The 18,135-nt window shown below is 34.5% G+C and overlaps 1 protein-coding gene and 1 pseudogene across 2 annotated transcripts in view; both read right to left on the bottom strand.

The window, feature by feature from the left end:
- Positions 1–18,135, bottom strand: part of USP45 (ubiquitin specific peptidase 45) — an 80,334-nt gene that overhangs the window by 39,925 nt on the left and 22,274 nt on the right. For both annotated transcript variants that reach the window (XM_036766645.1, XM_036766646.1), the window contains exons 6-8: positions 5,370–5,518; positions 4,613–4,708; positions 2,766–2,896 (exon numbers count right to left, since the gene is read on the bottom strand). In XM_036766645.1, the coding sequence (XP_036622540.1) occupies positions 2,766–2,896; positions 4,613–4,708; positions 5,370–5,518 (376 nt within the window). The remainder of the gene's footprint in view (positions 1–2,765; positions 2,897–4,612; positions 4,709–5,369; positions 5,519–18,135) is intronic.
- On the bottom strand, positions 8,369–15,802 carry LOC118856361 (annotated as a pseudogene).

Here is an 18,135-nt window from a genome sequence, read left to right as displayed (position 1 = left end):
ACTATGGAGAAGGGAAAAATTTATGACCAAACAAGAGATAATAGTCAAAGAATATGAATAGGCAGTTTTCAAAGGAAGAAATTAAAGCTATCTATACTCATATGAAAAAATGCTCTAAGTCACTATTGATTAGAGAAATGCAAATCAAAACAACTCTGAGGTACCACATCACATACGTTAGATTGGCTAACATGACAAAACAGAAAAATGATGAATGTTGAAGAAGATGTGGAAAAACTGCCAACACTAATGCACTGTTGGTGGAGTTGTGAACTGATTCAACTCCTCCAGAGAGCAATTTGGAACTATGCCCAAAGGGCTATAAAACTGTGCATATCCTTTGACCCAGCAATACCACTTCTATGTCTGTATCCCAAAGAAATCATAAAAACAGGCAAAGGACCCAGGTGTACAAAAATAATTATAGCAGCTCTTTTGGTAGTGGCAAAGAATTGGAAATTGAGGGGATGCCCATCAACTGGGGAATGACTGAACAAGCGTGGTATAAGAATGTAATGGAATACTATTGCGCTATAAGAAATGATGAACAGGCAGACTTCAGAAAAACCTGGAAAGACTGATGCTGAGTGAAATGAGCAGAGCCAGGAGAACGTTGTACACAGTAACAGCCATAGTGTACGATGACTGATTTTGATAGACTCAGCTCTTCTCAGAAATGCAAGGACCTAAAACAATTCCAAAGGACTCATGATGGAAAATGCCATCCACACTCATAGAAAGAACTATGGAGTCGAAGTGCAGAGTGAAGCAGACTATTTTCTTTTTTGTTTTGTTTTTCTTTCTCATGGTTTCCCGAATTTGTTGTAATTCTTCTATGCAACATGACTAATGGGAAAATGTGTTTAATAGGAATATGTAGAGCCCATATCATATTGCATGCCATTTTGGGGAGGGGGGAGGAAAAGGAAGGGAAGAAAATTTAAAACTCAAAATCTTATGGAAGTGAATGTTGAAAACTAAAAATAAATCATTAAAAAAATAAGTTTTTGTTGATGTCTTCTGTTTCTTTTATCATCACAGTTATCCCAAGTATCCTTCCTATCTCCCCTCTGAGAGAGCCATCCCATATAATAATAATTAATAATATAATAATTTTTTGAAAGGAAAAAAAAACCAGCAAAACCTGATTAATGTACTGAAAAAAGTCCCAAAACACATACAATGTGTAATACCTCTAGACCTCCCACCTCCACAAAGGGGTGGGTTGGGTGTGTCTTCAAATATCTCTCTATTCCAGTCCTGCCTGACTGTTATAATTGTTACATTCCTTTATCATCTTTTTCATTTAAATTATACTGTGTATGTTTTCTTGGCTCTGCTTAATTCATTCAGCATCAGTTCATATAGCTCTTTCATTTAGAATTTACTGTGGAATGCGGTGTAAAGAAGGAGTTTTTTCTCTTCAGTAATTTGTTTTCCACTTTATCAAGCCATGAGTTATTCATGTTTTTCCCTTGTCTAATCAGTTTCATTAATCTATTTTTTAACCAAAACCAGATGGTTTTGACAACTGCTGATTTATAATATAGTCTGCAGTGTGGAAGTGCTATTCCCCTCTCCATCCGTACTTTTTTTTCATAATTTCCCTTGATATTCTAGATCTTTTGTTTTTTCCAAATGAATTGTGTTGTTTCATCCAATCCTATAAAGTATCCCCTTAGTAATTTGATTGGTATAGCATTAAAAGTGTAGATTAACCTTGGAAGAATTGTCATTTTTATATTAGCATGGCCCACCTAGGAGCATGAATAGTCCTCCTGCTATTTTAAAGTGTTCTTTATTTCTTTTAGAAGCACTCTGTAATTGAATCTACATAAGTCTTTTATGTGCTTTGGTAGGTCAATCTCCAGATATTTTATGCATTTTTGTAATTATTAATAATGATATTTCTCTATTTTTTCTTATGTTTAATGGCCTACACCAGCATGGTTTCTACATGCGTGGAAAGAAGGGGATGTATATGAGAGTTAGAAATGACTTTTGGGAATAAATAGTATATGTGAGTGAGTATAAGTGAGAAGTTGAGCATGACACTTAGATTGTGAGACTGATATGATGAGAAAGGTGATGTTTCTCTCAACAGGAAAATTTAGAAGAGGAAAAGGTTTGAGGATAAATATGAGATCAATTTTGATGTGTTGAGTTTGAAATGTTTATTGGCTGTCCAGTCTGATTTCCAAAGGACCAGTGGTGATATAAGACTGGAACTCAGGAAGGACGTGAAAACTGGACGTAGGAAAAGAGGATGCTCAACAATGTCAACAGGGGCCAGATATATCAAAAAGGGTAAGACTGACAAAATCCAAAAAATCTAAATCCATTTAAAGTGTCAAATTAACTTGATTTGGGATAAAATACAACCCCATAAACAAAGTTTGGCTCTAAAATTTTAAACTTTTTGTGTATTTATGTAATTAATCCAATTTCATGTTTTAATCATTTTTATTCTAAAGAGTAAAATAATTACTAGAAAAGTTCAAATAACTTCCTGTAAATGATCTGTATTCTTAAAGTCACAGGAGTTCTTTTAGTGTATTCTTTTGTGCCTCAGTTTCCTTATCTATAATATGAAGGAGCTGAATTAGACTATATTTATGGTTCCTTCTACCTCTAAAATGCTATGATTCCATAATTTTAAAGCATCAACATTACATCAACATTATGGTATGAGGGAGTCACTCAAATTAAATAACTTGAGTTTTGAAACCAGAACAAATATTTACTTTAAAGGTAAGTGTACCTACTTCTGACACAGCTGGTTAAAGAGAACTTTAGGAGAAAGTGGTCCTTTTCCAGGCTCCTTCATGCTGTGAAGGAACAGGAACATAGCTGAAGTCAGAGTTCCAGGACTTGACAGGCTCACCACTAGTGGATCCTGTAATAAGAAATTTAATTTTCTATCAGTAATATGAGTATCTCATAATGAACATACTAAAAAAACCTTGAAGTTACACTGGTTTGTTTAAGCTGTTTGGTTTAATTTAAACTACTACATTAAAAATTGTGCTAAGACTTTGAGAACACTCTGTATTTGTTGATGAATAATTTTCTCAGCTAGGTAGCACAGTGGATAGAGTGCCAGGTCTAGTCATTCAAATCTGGCCCTCAGACACTTACTAGCTGTGTGACCCTGGGCAAGTCACTTAATCCTGTTTGCCTCAGGTCCTCATCTGTAAAATGAGCAAATCATTCCAGTTTCTATGCCATGAAAACCACAAACCGGGTCACAGAGCTGGACACGACTGAAAAACTACTGATTTTCTCAGTTAATTGTTTCTAGTATAGGCTGAACTTGTTCCAAGGCCAGGACATCATTTGAGGTATTAAGGGGTAGGGTGGAGAGGAGAGGGAAAGCAAGAAAAAAATTTGGTTCAATTTTTCAATGCAACTTTTATGATTATTAAAGGCATTATCCATATATAGAGTCAAAAAATCCACAAGCTAATATTAGAAAAGGCAAGTTATGCTTCTTTATGCTTCTTATGTCAAAAAGGCTTGCTATCTGAGTGATAACAATATAAACTGACAGCTACTTCTAAGATTCTTGAAAACAAATTCTAATATGTAGGTCATAGTTCATTCCTCCATACATATAAAAACTTCAGAAATCCATGGGAGAAAAACCCTTAACCCATAAATTTGAAAGTAAAAGTAAGCACACCATTTTCAATAAGGGTTATTTAAATGGAGGGCAAGGCTGGGGGTGGGGAAGGAGAGAGACTGTACTTCCACAGAAGTAAAATACTGGAATACAAACTTCATTTCAAAGAACAGTGGTAACGGGTTTTTTTGTTGTCGTTCAGTCGTTTCAGTTGTGTCTGACTCTCTATGGCTCCATTGGGGGTTTCTTGGCAAAGATAATGGAATGGTTTTCCATTTCCTTCTCCAGTTCAGGAGGTAAACAGGATTAAGTGACTTGCCCAGGGTCATATAGGTAGTAATTTGCTCTAGGCATGGAAAGAGCAATCCACCACTGAATCATACGTATATTTTTGAAAATTACTTGCGTTTACATAGAAAAAGTAAATTTTTCAAGTATTTATCACAGTGTGCTAGGTGACATTAACCTGAGATGTTGTGCTTATCTGGTCTCAGAAAAACCCAGAAAAACATTAGCCTAATATTAACAAGTACTGTACTTAGAGGGGTTGTGGAAGAAGGGAAAAGGGAGTGAGGCAGAATTATACAAAGAATATTGCCTTCCCAAGGTGACACTACTGTCAAGAACAACACTCATTTGTAAGTTATGCAATGTTTTGTTTAAAAGAATGTCATGTTATTTATATGCATACACATGTAAACACACATACTTCACATGTGTGGTAGCGATCCATAAGACGTTATTTTCTAATTTCATGATATGTTTGAGTTTTACCATCCCAAATTGGATATGCTTTTATAGAAGTTTGGGGTATTTTCTGTGTTTTGTTTTACAAAAATATTTTTCTCAACAACAAAAAATATATTTTAAGCTCAAACTGGTTCTTTTATCAAGAAATAATTTCTAGCCATTGTCACCTATTCCAGGTATGGAATTTTGAAGGTGGCTCATTCTCATACAATTATGGTTTACATAGATATGTTTACTTACCAACTGAGGGTCGGAAGTATGAAAAATTTTTAACTTTGTCCCCTTTTCCTTGACCTCATACATCAGTTCATTGAGCATGTGAGTCTGTGCCAAGTTCTAAAAGAAAACAGAATTAAAGTCTTCTCCCTTAACAAACATGTCACTAACTTATATATAACATGATTTCTTCACTTATAATTTTGACTGAGAACTACTGCCTAGGTAACTAGCTGAACAAAAAGTATTATTTTAGCAATAACCAGAAAAAGTAACCAAACTCCAATATGAAGTTGATTTTAGCCAATAATATTTTCCCAAATTTAAATATTCAGTGCATCTAAAAACCTCATGTGAAAAAAAATCTTGAGGATTCTATTACATCTTTATGTCTATGGCAATTTATATAATGTCCTTCCTGTTAAATGTTTTCACTCAGCTATATCTGAGCTAAGAATACTGAAGGAACATGTCCTCACCACATTAACAACAAAATTCATTTATTCAAGAAAGGATCTATTAAGATGAAACTAAAAACAGGGTTGACATGTTTCAGAATTTGAAAATGGCAGTAGTCTTGGCTACTCTTATGTGAAAAGTTTGTACCTGTTAACATACATTTATGATGAATATTCATTTTGTTGTGGCTGGTTGAGCTTAGTTTCTTTTTCTTTCCCTTTTCATGAACAGACCATTTCCCAAAGGCGATCAAAACTTAAAATAATTCTAAAGTATTTAAAATCAAATTTAAAAAATATAATCCTTAATGTTGATATCCTACCTGCATGACAGCATTGAAAAAACAAGTGTTCCCCAAATTATTAATTCCTTTCACAGAAGCTGGTAAACTGCTAATTTGGCATTTTCCTTTCCATATTTCACCTGCTTCACATTTTTCTTCACAAAGCCTTATTACTTTGGAAAATGAACCTACAAGTATAAACAAACCCCACAAATTATTTAAGATGTATGTAGTCAAATTAGAAAAATTATTAACTTGAATGTGGAGCTCATAAGAAGGAAGCTAAACAAAGCCTTTTATGGGCATGGTGATAAATCTATGAAAAAATAACTCACACGAAGGAAACTGTTAAACTATATAACACTGTACATGAACAAGGGTAAAATTAGGTGGCACCTCAGCACAAGACCTTGCACACAGTAAGCACTTAAATGTTTGCTAACTTGATTAACTTAATGCTTTCACTGGTTGATTGGTATACTTTTTCCCTATCTGTCCTTCTGCAATACCTAGAATTAAACTTTTTATTTTTAAAAATTGTTTATTTTTATAAACATTTATGATCTCTTCCCACATTGCTTCTCCCACTGAAAATTTTCTAAAAAGAACACCTCTGCCCCAAACTTAATATGCATAGTCCAACAAAACAAATGCCTACATTGGCCATGTCTAAAAATGCGTATCGTTCTGCATACATGCAGAAGTCTATCACTTGTCTGGCAGGAGGTAGGTGATACATTTCATCTTCATTCCTCTGGACTGGCAGATCCATGCAAGGATCAGAGTTCTAAAGTCTTTCAAAACTGTTTTTTTTTCAATGTTGTCAACAATTATTTTCTTAGTTCTGCTCAACTATGCATCAGTTCATAGAGATCTGCCCATATCTGCCCAGAGGGAACCTCTTAAGGGGTCCATCTCGTACTTTCTTTTGGCACAATAATATTCAATCACACTCATAGTCTAGCCATTCCCCAAACAAGGAATGTAAATTTTGTTGTAATGTTCACTTTGTTGAAAGACAAATTGTGATTTCAAAAACACATTTCCAAATTGGCCAAGACCAAGAACAGAGAAAAAGTGCAGTTGTCTGAAAAATTATAAACAAGTGAAAAATTTAAAGGACAATTTTCTTGAAATTTGAGGTGATTTGCTGTGAGCCCCTTCTTTCAAGCCATCTCCTCTCTGCTTTCACTCCTCTCACTCTTTTCTGAACCCCTTACAATCTGCCTTCCAACCTCATCATTCCTCTGGTACTGCTCTCTCCAAGTTTTCTATGATCTCTTAGTTGCCAAATCCCATGGCTTTTTCTCAATCCCCATTCTCTTTGACCTCTCTGCAGCCCTTGACATTGTTGATCACTGTCTCTTCAATCCTCTCTTCTCTCTAGGTTTTTGAGACACCACTCAACTGGTTCTTCTATCTATCCAACCACTCCTCTGTTTCCTTTGCTCTATCTTCCCTCCAGATTCTCCAGACCGCCAAACTTAAGTGTCCCATAGACTTCTGTTCTGAGCCCTCTTCCCTTCTCCCTCAATACTACCTCACTTGGTGATCTCCTTAGCTCCTATATATTTAATTACCATCTCTACTCTGATAAGCCTGAAATCTACCTATCACCTCACTTGGTGATCTCCTTAGCTCCTATATATTTAATTACCATCTCTACTCTGATAAGCCTCAAATCTACCTATCTTACCTGAATTTTTCTGTTGACCTCCAATTTCACATCTCCAACTACCTCTAAACATCATAAATTAGATGTGACATCTTAAAATCAACACATCCAAAATGCAATTCATTATCTTTTCCCCTAAACCCTCTCCTCTCTCTTCTATTACTGTCAAGGGCAACACCATCCTCCCAGTCTCTCAGGCTACCAACCCAGAAGTCATTCTCATCTTCTCAACTATCTCTCACCCTCCATATCCAATCTGTTGCCAAGGTCTGCTGATTTTACCTTTGCAACATCTCTTGAACATACCCCCTTCTTTCCTCTGACACTGCCGCCACTGTGGTGCAAACTTTCCTCATCACCTCATGCCTGGACTACTGCCAATAGCCTGCTGGTTAGACATCTGCCTCAAGTCTCTCTCCACTCTAATCCATCCTCCACAGGTCTACATGTCACTCCGCCCCCCCACTCAAGAAATTCCAGTGGTTCCTTATTACCTCCATGATCAATGACAAAATCCTGTTTAGCATTCAAAGCACTTCATATCTTTCCAATCTTCTTATGCCTTACTCCCTGCCATGAATCCTTTCATCCAGGAGCACTAGCTACCTTGCTGTTTCGTGAATAAAATATTCCATGTTTCTCTGCTCCAAGCATTTCCTCTGGCCATCGTCCAGGCCTGGAATGTTCTCTCTCGCCATCTCTGCCTATTGGCTTCCCAGATTTCTTTAAGTTTCAACTAAAATCCCGTCTTCTTTTTTTTTTAAATTTTAAACAAGAAGTTTATTTAAACAACAAGATGTCTGACTTGAAGGGAAAACTATCTAGGATCAATTTCTTTATAGTAATTTATCCCTACTGAGAGACAGAGATTGCCCTACATGTAACAGCTATGTACAAAAAAGTTATAAAATTGTCCTTGGTTTTACAATGATAAAAGAAGAACATTGAAATTATCCAATCAAACAAGGTATGCAAGGATTTTTTTGTGGGTTTTTTTTTGTTGTTGTTGTTAAACAGTGAGAGCAAAATAACTTACTGGAATATAAAGACAGAAGTTGAATGAGCATGCCACTAATGGAGAAAAGGGGTATTTTCACAGAACCAGTTTGTTTTTTCCCCTCCCCATCTCCATTTGATGTTGATCAAAACATACCATAGGCCATTTAGTTAAAAAAAAAATACGCATTATGCCTGTGCACATACACCAGTTACTTTATGTACAATAAAAAGGAACGGGGAAAGGGAATCAAAGAAGAGAGAAAACTATACTGCAGTAGTCAGGATGTGGATGAACCAAATCTTGGTTTCTAATTGTGAATGTATTGTTTTCCTTGGGAGCACAGTTCTGGAGAAGAGCTGTAGATTCTTTTTAGTAAGCGCCTCCTGTCTGCTGCTGGAATACATCAATTGTATCTTCATCCTCCATTTCCAACTGTGCAGATGTGTCTGTTTCATTGATTGGTTGCCCATCAAATCAGAATCTGATCTGCCTCATTGACAAACCCTGTTGTTCACAATAGGCTTTCATTAGTTTACTAAGTGGTGTGTGCCTCTTAATCTTAAATTGCACCACTGAACCATCTTGCCCTGCCACCTTCAAATTAATGTGGTGGTTGTTTTCAGTCTTGACTCCTTCCTTCGGCTTTTCGTTGGCCATGGCGAGTCCTGCAGTCTCCTCAGCCAGCTGCTGCTTCACAAAAGAGGCACCAGGATGGTCCGCTCCAAGGGAACGGGGGGAGAAGCAGCAGTGGCAGGAGGAGGAGGAGGAGGAAGATGATGGTGATGATGGTGAGGAAGAGAGCTAAAATCCCATCTTCTACAGGAAGCCTTTCCTTAAGTCTTCTCTCATAATTCGAGTGACTGCCCTCTCTTAATTATTTCCTATTTATCCTGTATACAGCTTGTTTTTATATATTGCTTTGTTGTCTCTCCAGTTAGACTATGAGCACCTGGAGAGCAGGGACTGTAATTTTTCTTTTTGTACCCACAGAACTTAGCACAGTGCCTGGCATATAGTAGAATCTTATACAAAATTAGATTCCGCCTCCCCACAGCCTTTGAACCAAAAAAATAAAATTGCCTGATTTGGTAGGTGGCTAGCATTTGTTATAAATGTCTGTCCAATAAGTGTTTCATGATTTAATTTTTATAAAGTCATGCTTAGTTCTTCATAAGTGCTAGCAAAGTATGCCTTTCTATCTCTCACATTTTTAATACCTCACTGAATGAACTGTTGGAGAATAATATCTATTTTCTAATACAGAAATTGAAATAAAATGTACTGATTAAGACATTGTCTATATTTCTTGTCACTTAAAAACTTTATTGACACATGTGGAAATAATTAAAAGCATAAAACACCTGAATAGAGTATTTTCCAAGTTAAAGATCAAATACAAATAAATCTGCACATTGATCATAAATATAAACTTTTCATAAACACAGTTATTTGCAGTTATGTCCCTTAGCTGATATTTTTAAACTATGCTACCACAACCTAACAGTTTAAATATCACCAAATACATAATTACAAATTAACAATGATGAAGTAGCTGAGTGGTGGTGGGGATATGTTATTATTCATTTTAGGAATTTTTCAAGAAAGTTCTGTCAACTTTCCATTTCATCCATGAAAAGAAATCTTTAAAATTAAAATATGCAAATAATTTGTAGATTAGTGTACTATAGTTGTGTACATATGAGTGTTCAAAAACATCTGGGATAGCATCTTAAACAATGTTCACCAGACCATCTGGACAAAACTGTAGGCAAAAAAAAAGCATAAACATATGGAAAAGCAGATTTTTCCTTTCCCTTTAGCAGTATGGGATGACAAATGTCAAACCGAAATAAGTGCACGCTTCACTGTTCAATGCTTTGCAGCACCACCTGGCTCTCCATGCACAGCCACCATATATGGACAGCATTGCCACAGTGGACCTTATCTTCAGGGCAAACTCAATAAAAGCATTTTATTTTATGGTTAAGTAGCAACTTCACACAAGTAACAAGAATCTATTTGCTGAATTTCATATTTAAATTTATAGGAAGAGAAAATACACAAGCCCGAATTAAGCTGTAAGACTTGAAATTTTATTTTTTATTTGATATCACATATTGCATAAAGCTTTTTTGTGAATGAAATATATTTGTTTTTTTTACAACTGCCTTATCTTGAAAAGGATTCTTAGCAGCTTTATATTTTCAAAATAAAACTGCTAGAGTACCTACCAAAATGACTTCACTTAAGTCTATGAGTATTTGACACATTTTTCAAATAAATTATATTACATAGCACACTATTTACATTTCAAGACTTATGTTGTTTTACAACTGAAGCAATAGCAATTAATATATAACAGACAGTATAGAACTATAAGCCTTCAAATGAATAAAGTCTTAAAAGTCTCCTGGGTAGAAACCAACTCTGCTTGAACATTTGAAGTTCTATTCAACTAGTCTCTAGATCACTTTATGCAATATTTAGGATACATAGCAACTGTTATGAACTTGGCATAAAAATTATTGGTTTATCAGAACATAGCTGAGGTAGCTTTAAAGCAGGTTTTCTTTAATAAAAAACAATCATTTATGTCATTATCATTTACAACAAAAAGTACAAACCATTCTCATTAAAGCATGCTGTAACTTTTTTTATTGTAAAAAATCTAGTATCTTAACTATACCTCTTAAAAGAGAAAATTATTTAATTCTTCAATTTAAATAGTCACAGCAACAGTTTTTTCTATTTCTGGCATTTTTCAAACTATCAACAATATAATTTAAAAGAAATGACTGTCCTGCTCAACCATACTCAATTTTTATCTTTTATTTCTTTGGCACCATTCCTATTTTTGGCTTGAAATACAAAAGTCCAAAATATATGTCCATATTTTTATAGATACAAAGATATAGCTGTCTCTATAAAGCTATATATATGTACATGAATACATCATAAACAATTAAAATCAGAAATAAGTACTTATATTACTTATATTCTTGAATAATACTAAGATAATATACTTATATTCAGTTTAATTATAAGATTGTAAAAAAATTTTTAAAAATTAATCTTCAAAATATTCTTATTTACTTTGAACTTAAATAGACAAAAAAAAAAGAATATTTCCATGTACACAGAATACAAAAAGAGAATTCAGTATAAAACCATGAATTTCCATTTCACACTACTGACTTTTTTTGGGGAAAAACTATGTAAATAAATACCATATATTGTTTTCAAAGTTACTCTGCTTTTCTGTGCTTCCTTCTACATTTTCTTTTGTTCTCTGCTGTGCACTCATTATTTTTTTACTCCCTCCTACCCCGCTCCAGAGAAGGCTACCATTAGACACAAATATGTATATGTATGTTTGTATGTGTGTGTGTGTACACACACACACACACACACACACACACACATTTATCAGTTCATTCTCTGGATATGGATAGCCTCTTCCTTCATAGGTCCTTTGTAGTTGATTTAAGTATTTATAATACTCAAAATGACTTAAGTCATTCAAAGTTGTTCTTAGAACAATACTGGTGTTACCATGTACCATGTTCTTTTGGTTCTGCTCATTTCACTCTTCATTATTTCATTCAAGTCTTTTCCATGTTTTTCTAAGATCAATCAGCTCATCTCTTACAGCATATTTCATAAATAATATCATCACAACCATATACCACAACTTGCTCAGCCACTCCCCAACTGACAGGGGATATACTCAAAATACTCTTCTAAAAATACTTCTCAAAATTTTAAGATTATTAACTATAGTTAAGAGATGGTAAATAGCATCACAGGTCTGTAGGTGGAAGGAATTTCTGATGTTATCTAGTTTAAGTTCCTCATTTTATAAATGAGGGAACTGGGGCTCATATATTTAACCTATCAAATCAGCAAGAATTTATTTAACTGTCCCCTCTATCCTCAATTATCATAATAATATGAACTCTCTTTTTGATGAGAGAAGAAGCACAGTGTAATGAAAATAGCATTAAGAGCAGAACTAAATTAGAATCCTGGTTTTGACACTTACTAGGTATGAGCAGGGACAAGAAAGCTCATGGTGATTTGCCCTATATCTGCCTCACAATGCTGTTGTAAAGAAAGAACTTTGAAAACTGTAGAACATTATATAAAAGTGAACTATTATTTTAAAAATAATTCTGGCTATTGGACAGAAATTTCATATGAATATTCACAAAACAATTCACTTTCTTAAGGCTTTTAGGGTGGAGAAAAAACCCTTCTAAGTTAAGACAAACAAGAATGAATTATATTTATAATAAAATACATGTGAAATGCTATATAAAATGCCAATATCAACTATTGTATCTGTAATTAGGAAAATTATATAGGTATATGTAACTTCTTGGCTTTTACTTTTTCAGCCTATATTATTTTTGTAGTTAATCTTAAGAAAAAAGTATACAGACATTAGACTTTGAATTGATTAGGACTAAAAAAGTTTGGTCAGATAAAGATCAGACCACTGTAAAGTACTCTTACTATACACATTGTAAAAATGCTCTTACATTGTAAGTACTATACTCTTACTATATACATTGTAAAAACCTCAGTATTATAAGGATATCAAACTGTCTAAAGTACCTGAAAAGCACCTGCAATTATTTTGTGAACCACTGTGTCTCTGCCTTAGTTTTGTTAAGGCAATTCACAAAGCAATCCTATCACACTTTATGTGATGTAGCCACATTCAATTAACCAGAACCCTGTAACATTTTAAAAGCAGGGCAAATTCCCTTTACCCACATACACATACACTTAATTGCCCAGACATCACTTTAGAATGAGTAATGCTACTTCTGCCATCAGTGATCCTGTGCAAATCTCCTTACCGCTGTGGACCTCAATTTCTTCCTCTTCAAAGGAGGAGGCTAGCCAGCTGACCTTCAGAATGCCTTTTAGCTCTAAATTTATGATCTCATTTTGCACAAAACAGGCTCACTCAGTTTCTTCTAAATATAAGGCATGTCTAAAATTCATTTTATCTAAACAAAAATTTTCAACAATAAGGTGCCCCTCTAGTATAACTATACTATTGTAGTAAATAAATGGGTTTCTCTAAATTAGATTTAAATTCAAGATAGCAAACTTTAGATCATCTTGTTAAAGGTAATGTAAGATTTATTTGCATTTTTAAAAATGCAAGAGCCAAAAAGTAAAGTTAGTATTTGTTTATTTACTGGAAAATAACAATATATTGAAAACATGATTACCTCAATACAATTCCTTAGCATAATGTTCATGTGATGCTCACAGAGGAGCCTAAATGACACATGAAGTCATCCTTGATATAAATCTGAGTATAATATAAATATCATTTTTGCCTCATCTTTCTTCTCATAGAAATTTCTGAGTGACTTTCCCAAGAAAGAATTTTTATTTTTTGTATACATTTCACATTATATCCCCAGCTAGATTTTTTTCTTTAAAAGATAAGCTGGGTACAACAAATTCTAGGATCAGATGTGAAATCCACACAGCTGCAAGCATTCTTTTGGGAACCTAGCACTGGGGCTCATCTCAATTGCTTAATGCAATTACCTAAATCAGTCATGTAGTACTAATGTAATTTGTACATATTTTCAGCCAAAGAGAAGTTGAGTCTTTATGAGAAACTGAGTAAGAAGCAGGAATCTTGGCTGCCACGCTATTCTACCACACTAGTACCAAATAGCAAACATTTCATTTTTGCTTTTTCTAAAAATCCACTAATTTTAGCAACCATCATGCACTAAAATACTTGTTTTGAAAATATGCAATTTAACACAAAGGATGATAATAGATACATGCCTATAAACTTTATAATGCATTTTCTGAAGGCTATGTCATTAATGCTGACGAACATACACATGACATTTTTTCACCATGAAAACTGACTAGTAATAACTAATAAGTAATAACTAGTACTCCATTTATTTTGAGGTCAATGACATGGCAAAAAAAAAAATCCCAACAAAATAGTGAAAAGACAGTATTAAATATTGCTAGGAATTACTAAGGAAATCAAGTTGAAAAATTCAAATTGTCATTACATTTTCTTCTCTTATGACAAATATATTTATAAAAAGAAACTTAAAATACACAAATTAACTATAAAGGACATATGAAGACAGCACTATGGCATCCAGAGAAAGAACTGATAAACAGAAATATGTATAGAATAATTTTACATATATATTTATGTATTTATATCCAATGGTAGCCATCTCTAGGGCAGGGGAAGGGAAAGTAAAGAAAAAAGAAATTTACATGATAATTCTGTTACATATTTGAAATGAACAGCAAGTCGTGGCTAGTAGATTTGTGGTTTCATGTACAATCATCTTTTTTTACTGTACTTTGTTATGGAAATAACTTATTCCACGGATTAAAAGTTAAAAAAAAATTTAACAACATTCCAATTTAGAAAAAACTAGCAAAAAAGAAACAACAAAATTATCATCTAAGTTTTCACCTATTATCTATTTTAAATTAAGATTTAATTAGTATTAAAGAGACAAGAGGCAGCATAACATTGTAGAAGAACTGATACATCAGGGTCAGAAAACTGTTTCAAGTCCTTTTTCTGACACACCAGCGGAGGGGATTTCTTCAACCAATAAAATTACTGGTTCCAGACCAGACTAAGACTTATAAGAACAAGAAAATTCTTTTAAACAAAGCTACTAAGCAGCACTTTACTGGAGTTCTTAGTGGCAGAAATCTGGAATCAAAGAAGTTCCTTTTCCCACTGCTGAGAAGGGTGTGATACTGGGTGATTATAGAGGCAAGGTATGACAGAGTAGATAAAACTAGGAGTCAGAAAACCTAGGCATTCCTACTCAGAAGTTTATAGCACTATACTGCTATTACAAAGTGTCATATTTTTATGACATCATATTGCTGATACTCCATAAAGTATTATTCTAAACTAACACTGTGGCATGGAGGTGACCTTGGGTTCTCAAAGGCAACCCTGGTGGAATACAAGATTTGTCAGGTCTTATAGCAAGCAAGATTTTGAGTATAGGCCATATGATAGACCCTATGTCTGCCATTTGAAGTCTAGCCTAATTAACTTTGGAGATGCTTTCCTCTAGAATGGCTACAAGAGCTCCCACAAGCCATTTACTACACAAACTATGAGAATATACATGCTGTAAATATCACTGACCCCTACTTTTTGAGACCATGCATGGAACTCAATGGCCACTGAGGCCCAATTCTCAAATTCTTTGATTCTCTGATCTTCCACTGGAGAGTATTAAAATAAAAATAGCAATGGAAGTTACTTGAAATAATCTAAGACTTTTACTTCAAGCTTGTTTTCAAAAAGGTTATCCTTAATATACAAAAATGTGTTGAAATAGTACTTGAATTTCTATCAAGTAATTATTGAGTACCTACTACATGCTTGGCATTATATGAGTAACAGAAGTATTAGACACAGATCCTGCCTTTGAGAACTTTACAATCACAATAGAAAGATACGACGTATGCACATATAAAGTAGTTACAAATAATGCAAAAGGTTATTAAATGCCAATATGAGAAATATTGGCACTATTACTAAAGTTCTGTGAAGGAAAAAGTAAGGGCATAGTCCCTGCTGCTACCACTGATAAGGAAGTCTCAAGCTGAATCTTCATTGGTAGGATTTGCAAAGACAAAAGAGAGGAGGGCATGCCAAGCAGAAGGAAAATAATTAACAAAAGAAGAGCTATAGGAATAAGTCTACAATCTTTGGGACAGTAATGGTGGTAACTCTGGCTACAATGTTATCATGTTGGAGAATAAAGAAAGATTAGGTGGGACATGCAGCTTGGGAATCACACGATTATTTTCTTAAGTTCTTATATTATTTCTAATTGCAAGCTACACAAAACCTTATACTAGCAATTCAGGTTCTTTTCATCTTTGCACTTTGTTACTTCAATGGATATATGATTAGACAAAAGTGGGCATTCTTTTCAGTGGGGAAAAATCTATCCAAATCTCAACCCATTCGTGCCTTTTCATCATTCCATGTCTTCCTATGACTGTATCATTGGAGGTGGTGAGGAGGTGGTCACAATATGCTCCTAACATGTGGGTACCAACACAGCACACAAGCTGTCCATTTATTATTATCTCTCATTCCCATTATATTGCCAGACTACCTCTTTCACTTCATATACATACTACTTCACTCAAATATGTTGTAGCCTAGTTTACCTTATGTCTCTCCATTACTTTTTGAGTTCAAAATTTAGCAGTAGCCTTTTCATTACACTATCCCATAAGATGTTCACAGTCAAAAGGAAAGTTGTGTCCCATCTCTCTGTGGATTCAAATGAAAACTAGCAATAGCATTAGGTAAAACCCAAAGAGCAGACATTCGAGAAGGTAGAAGCTGAATTGTAAGAATTATAAGAATTGTCAATATGGTGACATGTATATTCATCTTATCTCAAGTGCAAAGACCTTAACATACCCACCCCAAATAAGAAATAAATGGCACTATCCTGCCATTTTGGAAGCTATTTGCTAAGATACAGAAATTTTTGCTGAATAGAATAATCTTATAATTTTGTTTTCATGCATTGATATGCACTTAATATTTCAAATAAAAAAGAGAAAATGTGGTATTCCAAGATTGACAGCCATATGGTGTCACCTGAAGAATGCTGGTATTAAATAGATGGGATTTTGTTTCAGGAAATACTGTAGGTTGGGGTCACTAGAAGTATGGGACAACCTTCCAAATGCAACCTAGCTCTGTTGTGCTGCAATGGAAATTTTTATACAAAAAGGGCTATCCAAAAGAAGAATGAACTACCATAGGCAGTGGGTTCTCCCACTAAGGTGCAAAGACTAAATAATCTCGTCAGATATGTTGTAGGTAAATTCTTGCTCGGGTATGAGTTAGACTAGATGGCATAAGAGCCCTCTGATTCTTATATTGCATGATTCTTCCTCTTATTCAATTCTGAGTTTAGGTCAACACCCACCTAAGGCGTCTATCCAAGATATATATACTGATGGACAAGTTCTATGGGTTGTGTACATTCAAATGCATGTCACACTCAAGACCAGTGGTCTCTCGAGTGGTAAGTACATGTCTTAAGATAATGGCAGCACTGATACTTCTCTTGGTCCTAGTATGAACTCTTTATCAATTATATTACAAAGAAAAAATTATGACCCATTAAACCCCAACAAATTGGCAAAAAAAAAATGGCATGATCAAGAAGATTCAAAATATGGGTTTACAGACTACTGTTGGTGCTGACTTGTGTGTCCTAAGATATTATTAGCTAATGACGACATTAAGCCATCATGATTACCAAGACCTTACAAACAAAGGTCCCAGAACATGAAGACAAAATGGTATACGTTTTTCAGTGACATTAAAATCATGCAATGTTCAATCCAGCATTCTACAAAATACCACTAAACTTCACACACCACTGGAAAAGAATTTTCTCTTCAAGCTTCAACAAAACTGGCTCAAACAATTCAAGAAAAACAATATAAGAAGAAATGAAATGTATTCCTTTGTTAGTAAACTGTCAAAAGACAGAAAACTGCTTGAGATTTGAAGAAACAAATATGAGAACAATTTAATTGAGTGTTGGCCATTAACCTGGCTAAATAAATTGTGGTACATGAATATTATGGGATGTTACTGTGCTATGAAACAACAAACAAAGAAACATGGGAAAACATACATGATTTGATATGCATTATCGTAAGTGGAAACAAAAAAAATGCCATATACACAGTGACCACAAACTGAAAGAGCAGCCTGACTCATCTTCCTGAATTCAAATCGACCCTCAGTCACTGAACCCTGTTTGTGTCAGTTACCTCATTGGTAAAATGAGCTGGAGAAGGAAATGGCAAACCGCTCCAGTGTATTTGCCAAGAAAAACCTCACACGGGGTCACAAAGAGGCAAACATGACTGAAACATAACTGACCAACAAAAAATAACGCAAAAAGAGCAACTACATAACATTCAAAACAAAAAATCTTACAAAATTATAAAAAGCATGGCTCCAAATGAGGGATGTGAGAAGCATCCCTACCCCGTCCCTTTGCAGAGCTGGGTTCACAGGTATGGAACACTGAACATAT

The sequence above is a fragment of the Trichosurus vulpecula genome, chromosome 7, assembly GCF_011100635.1.
Source record: "Trichosurus vulpecula isolate mTriVul1 chromosome 7, mTriVul1.pri, whole genome shotgun sequence".
Classification (NCBI taxonomy): Eukaryota; Metazoa; Chordata; class Mammalia; order Diprotodontia; family Phalangeridae; genus Trichosurus; species Trichosurus vulpecula.
This window is presented reverse-complemented; position numbering and strand designations above follow the sequence as displayed.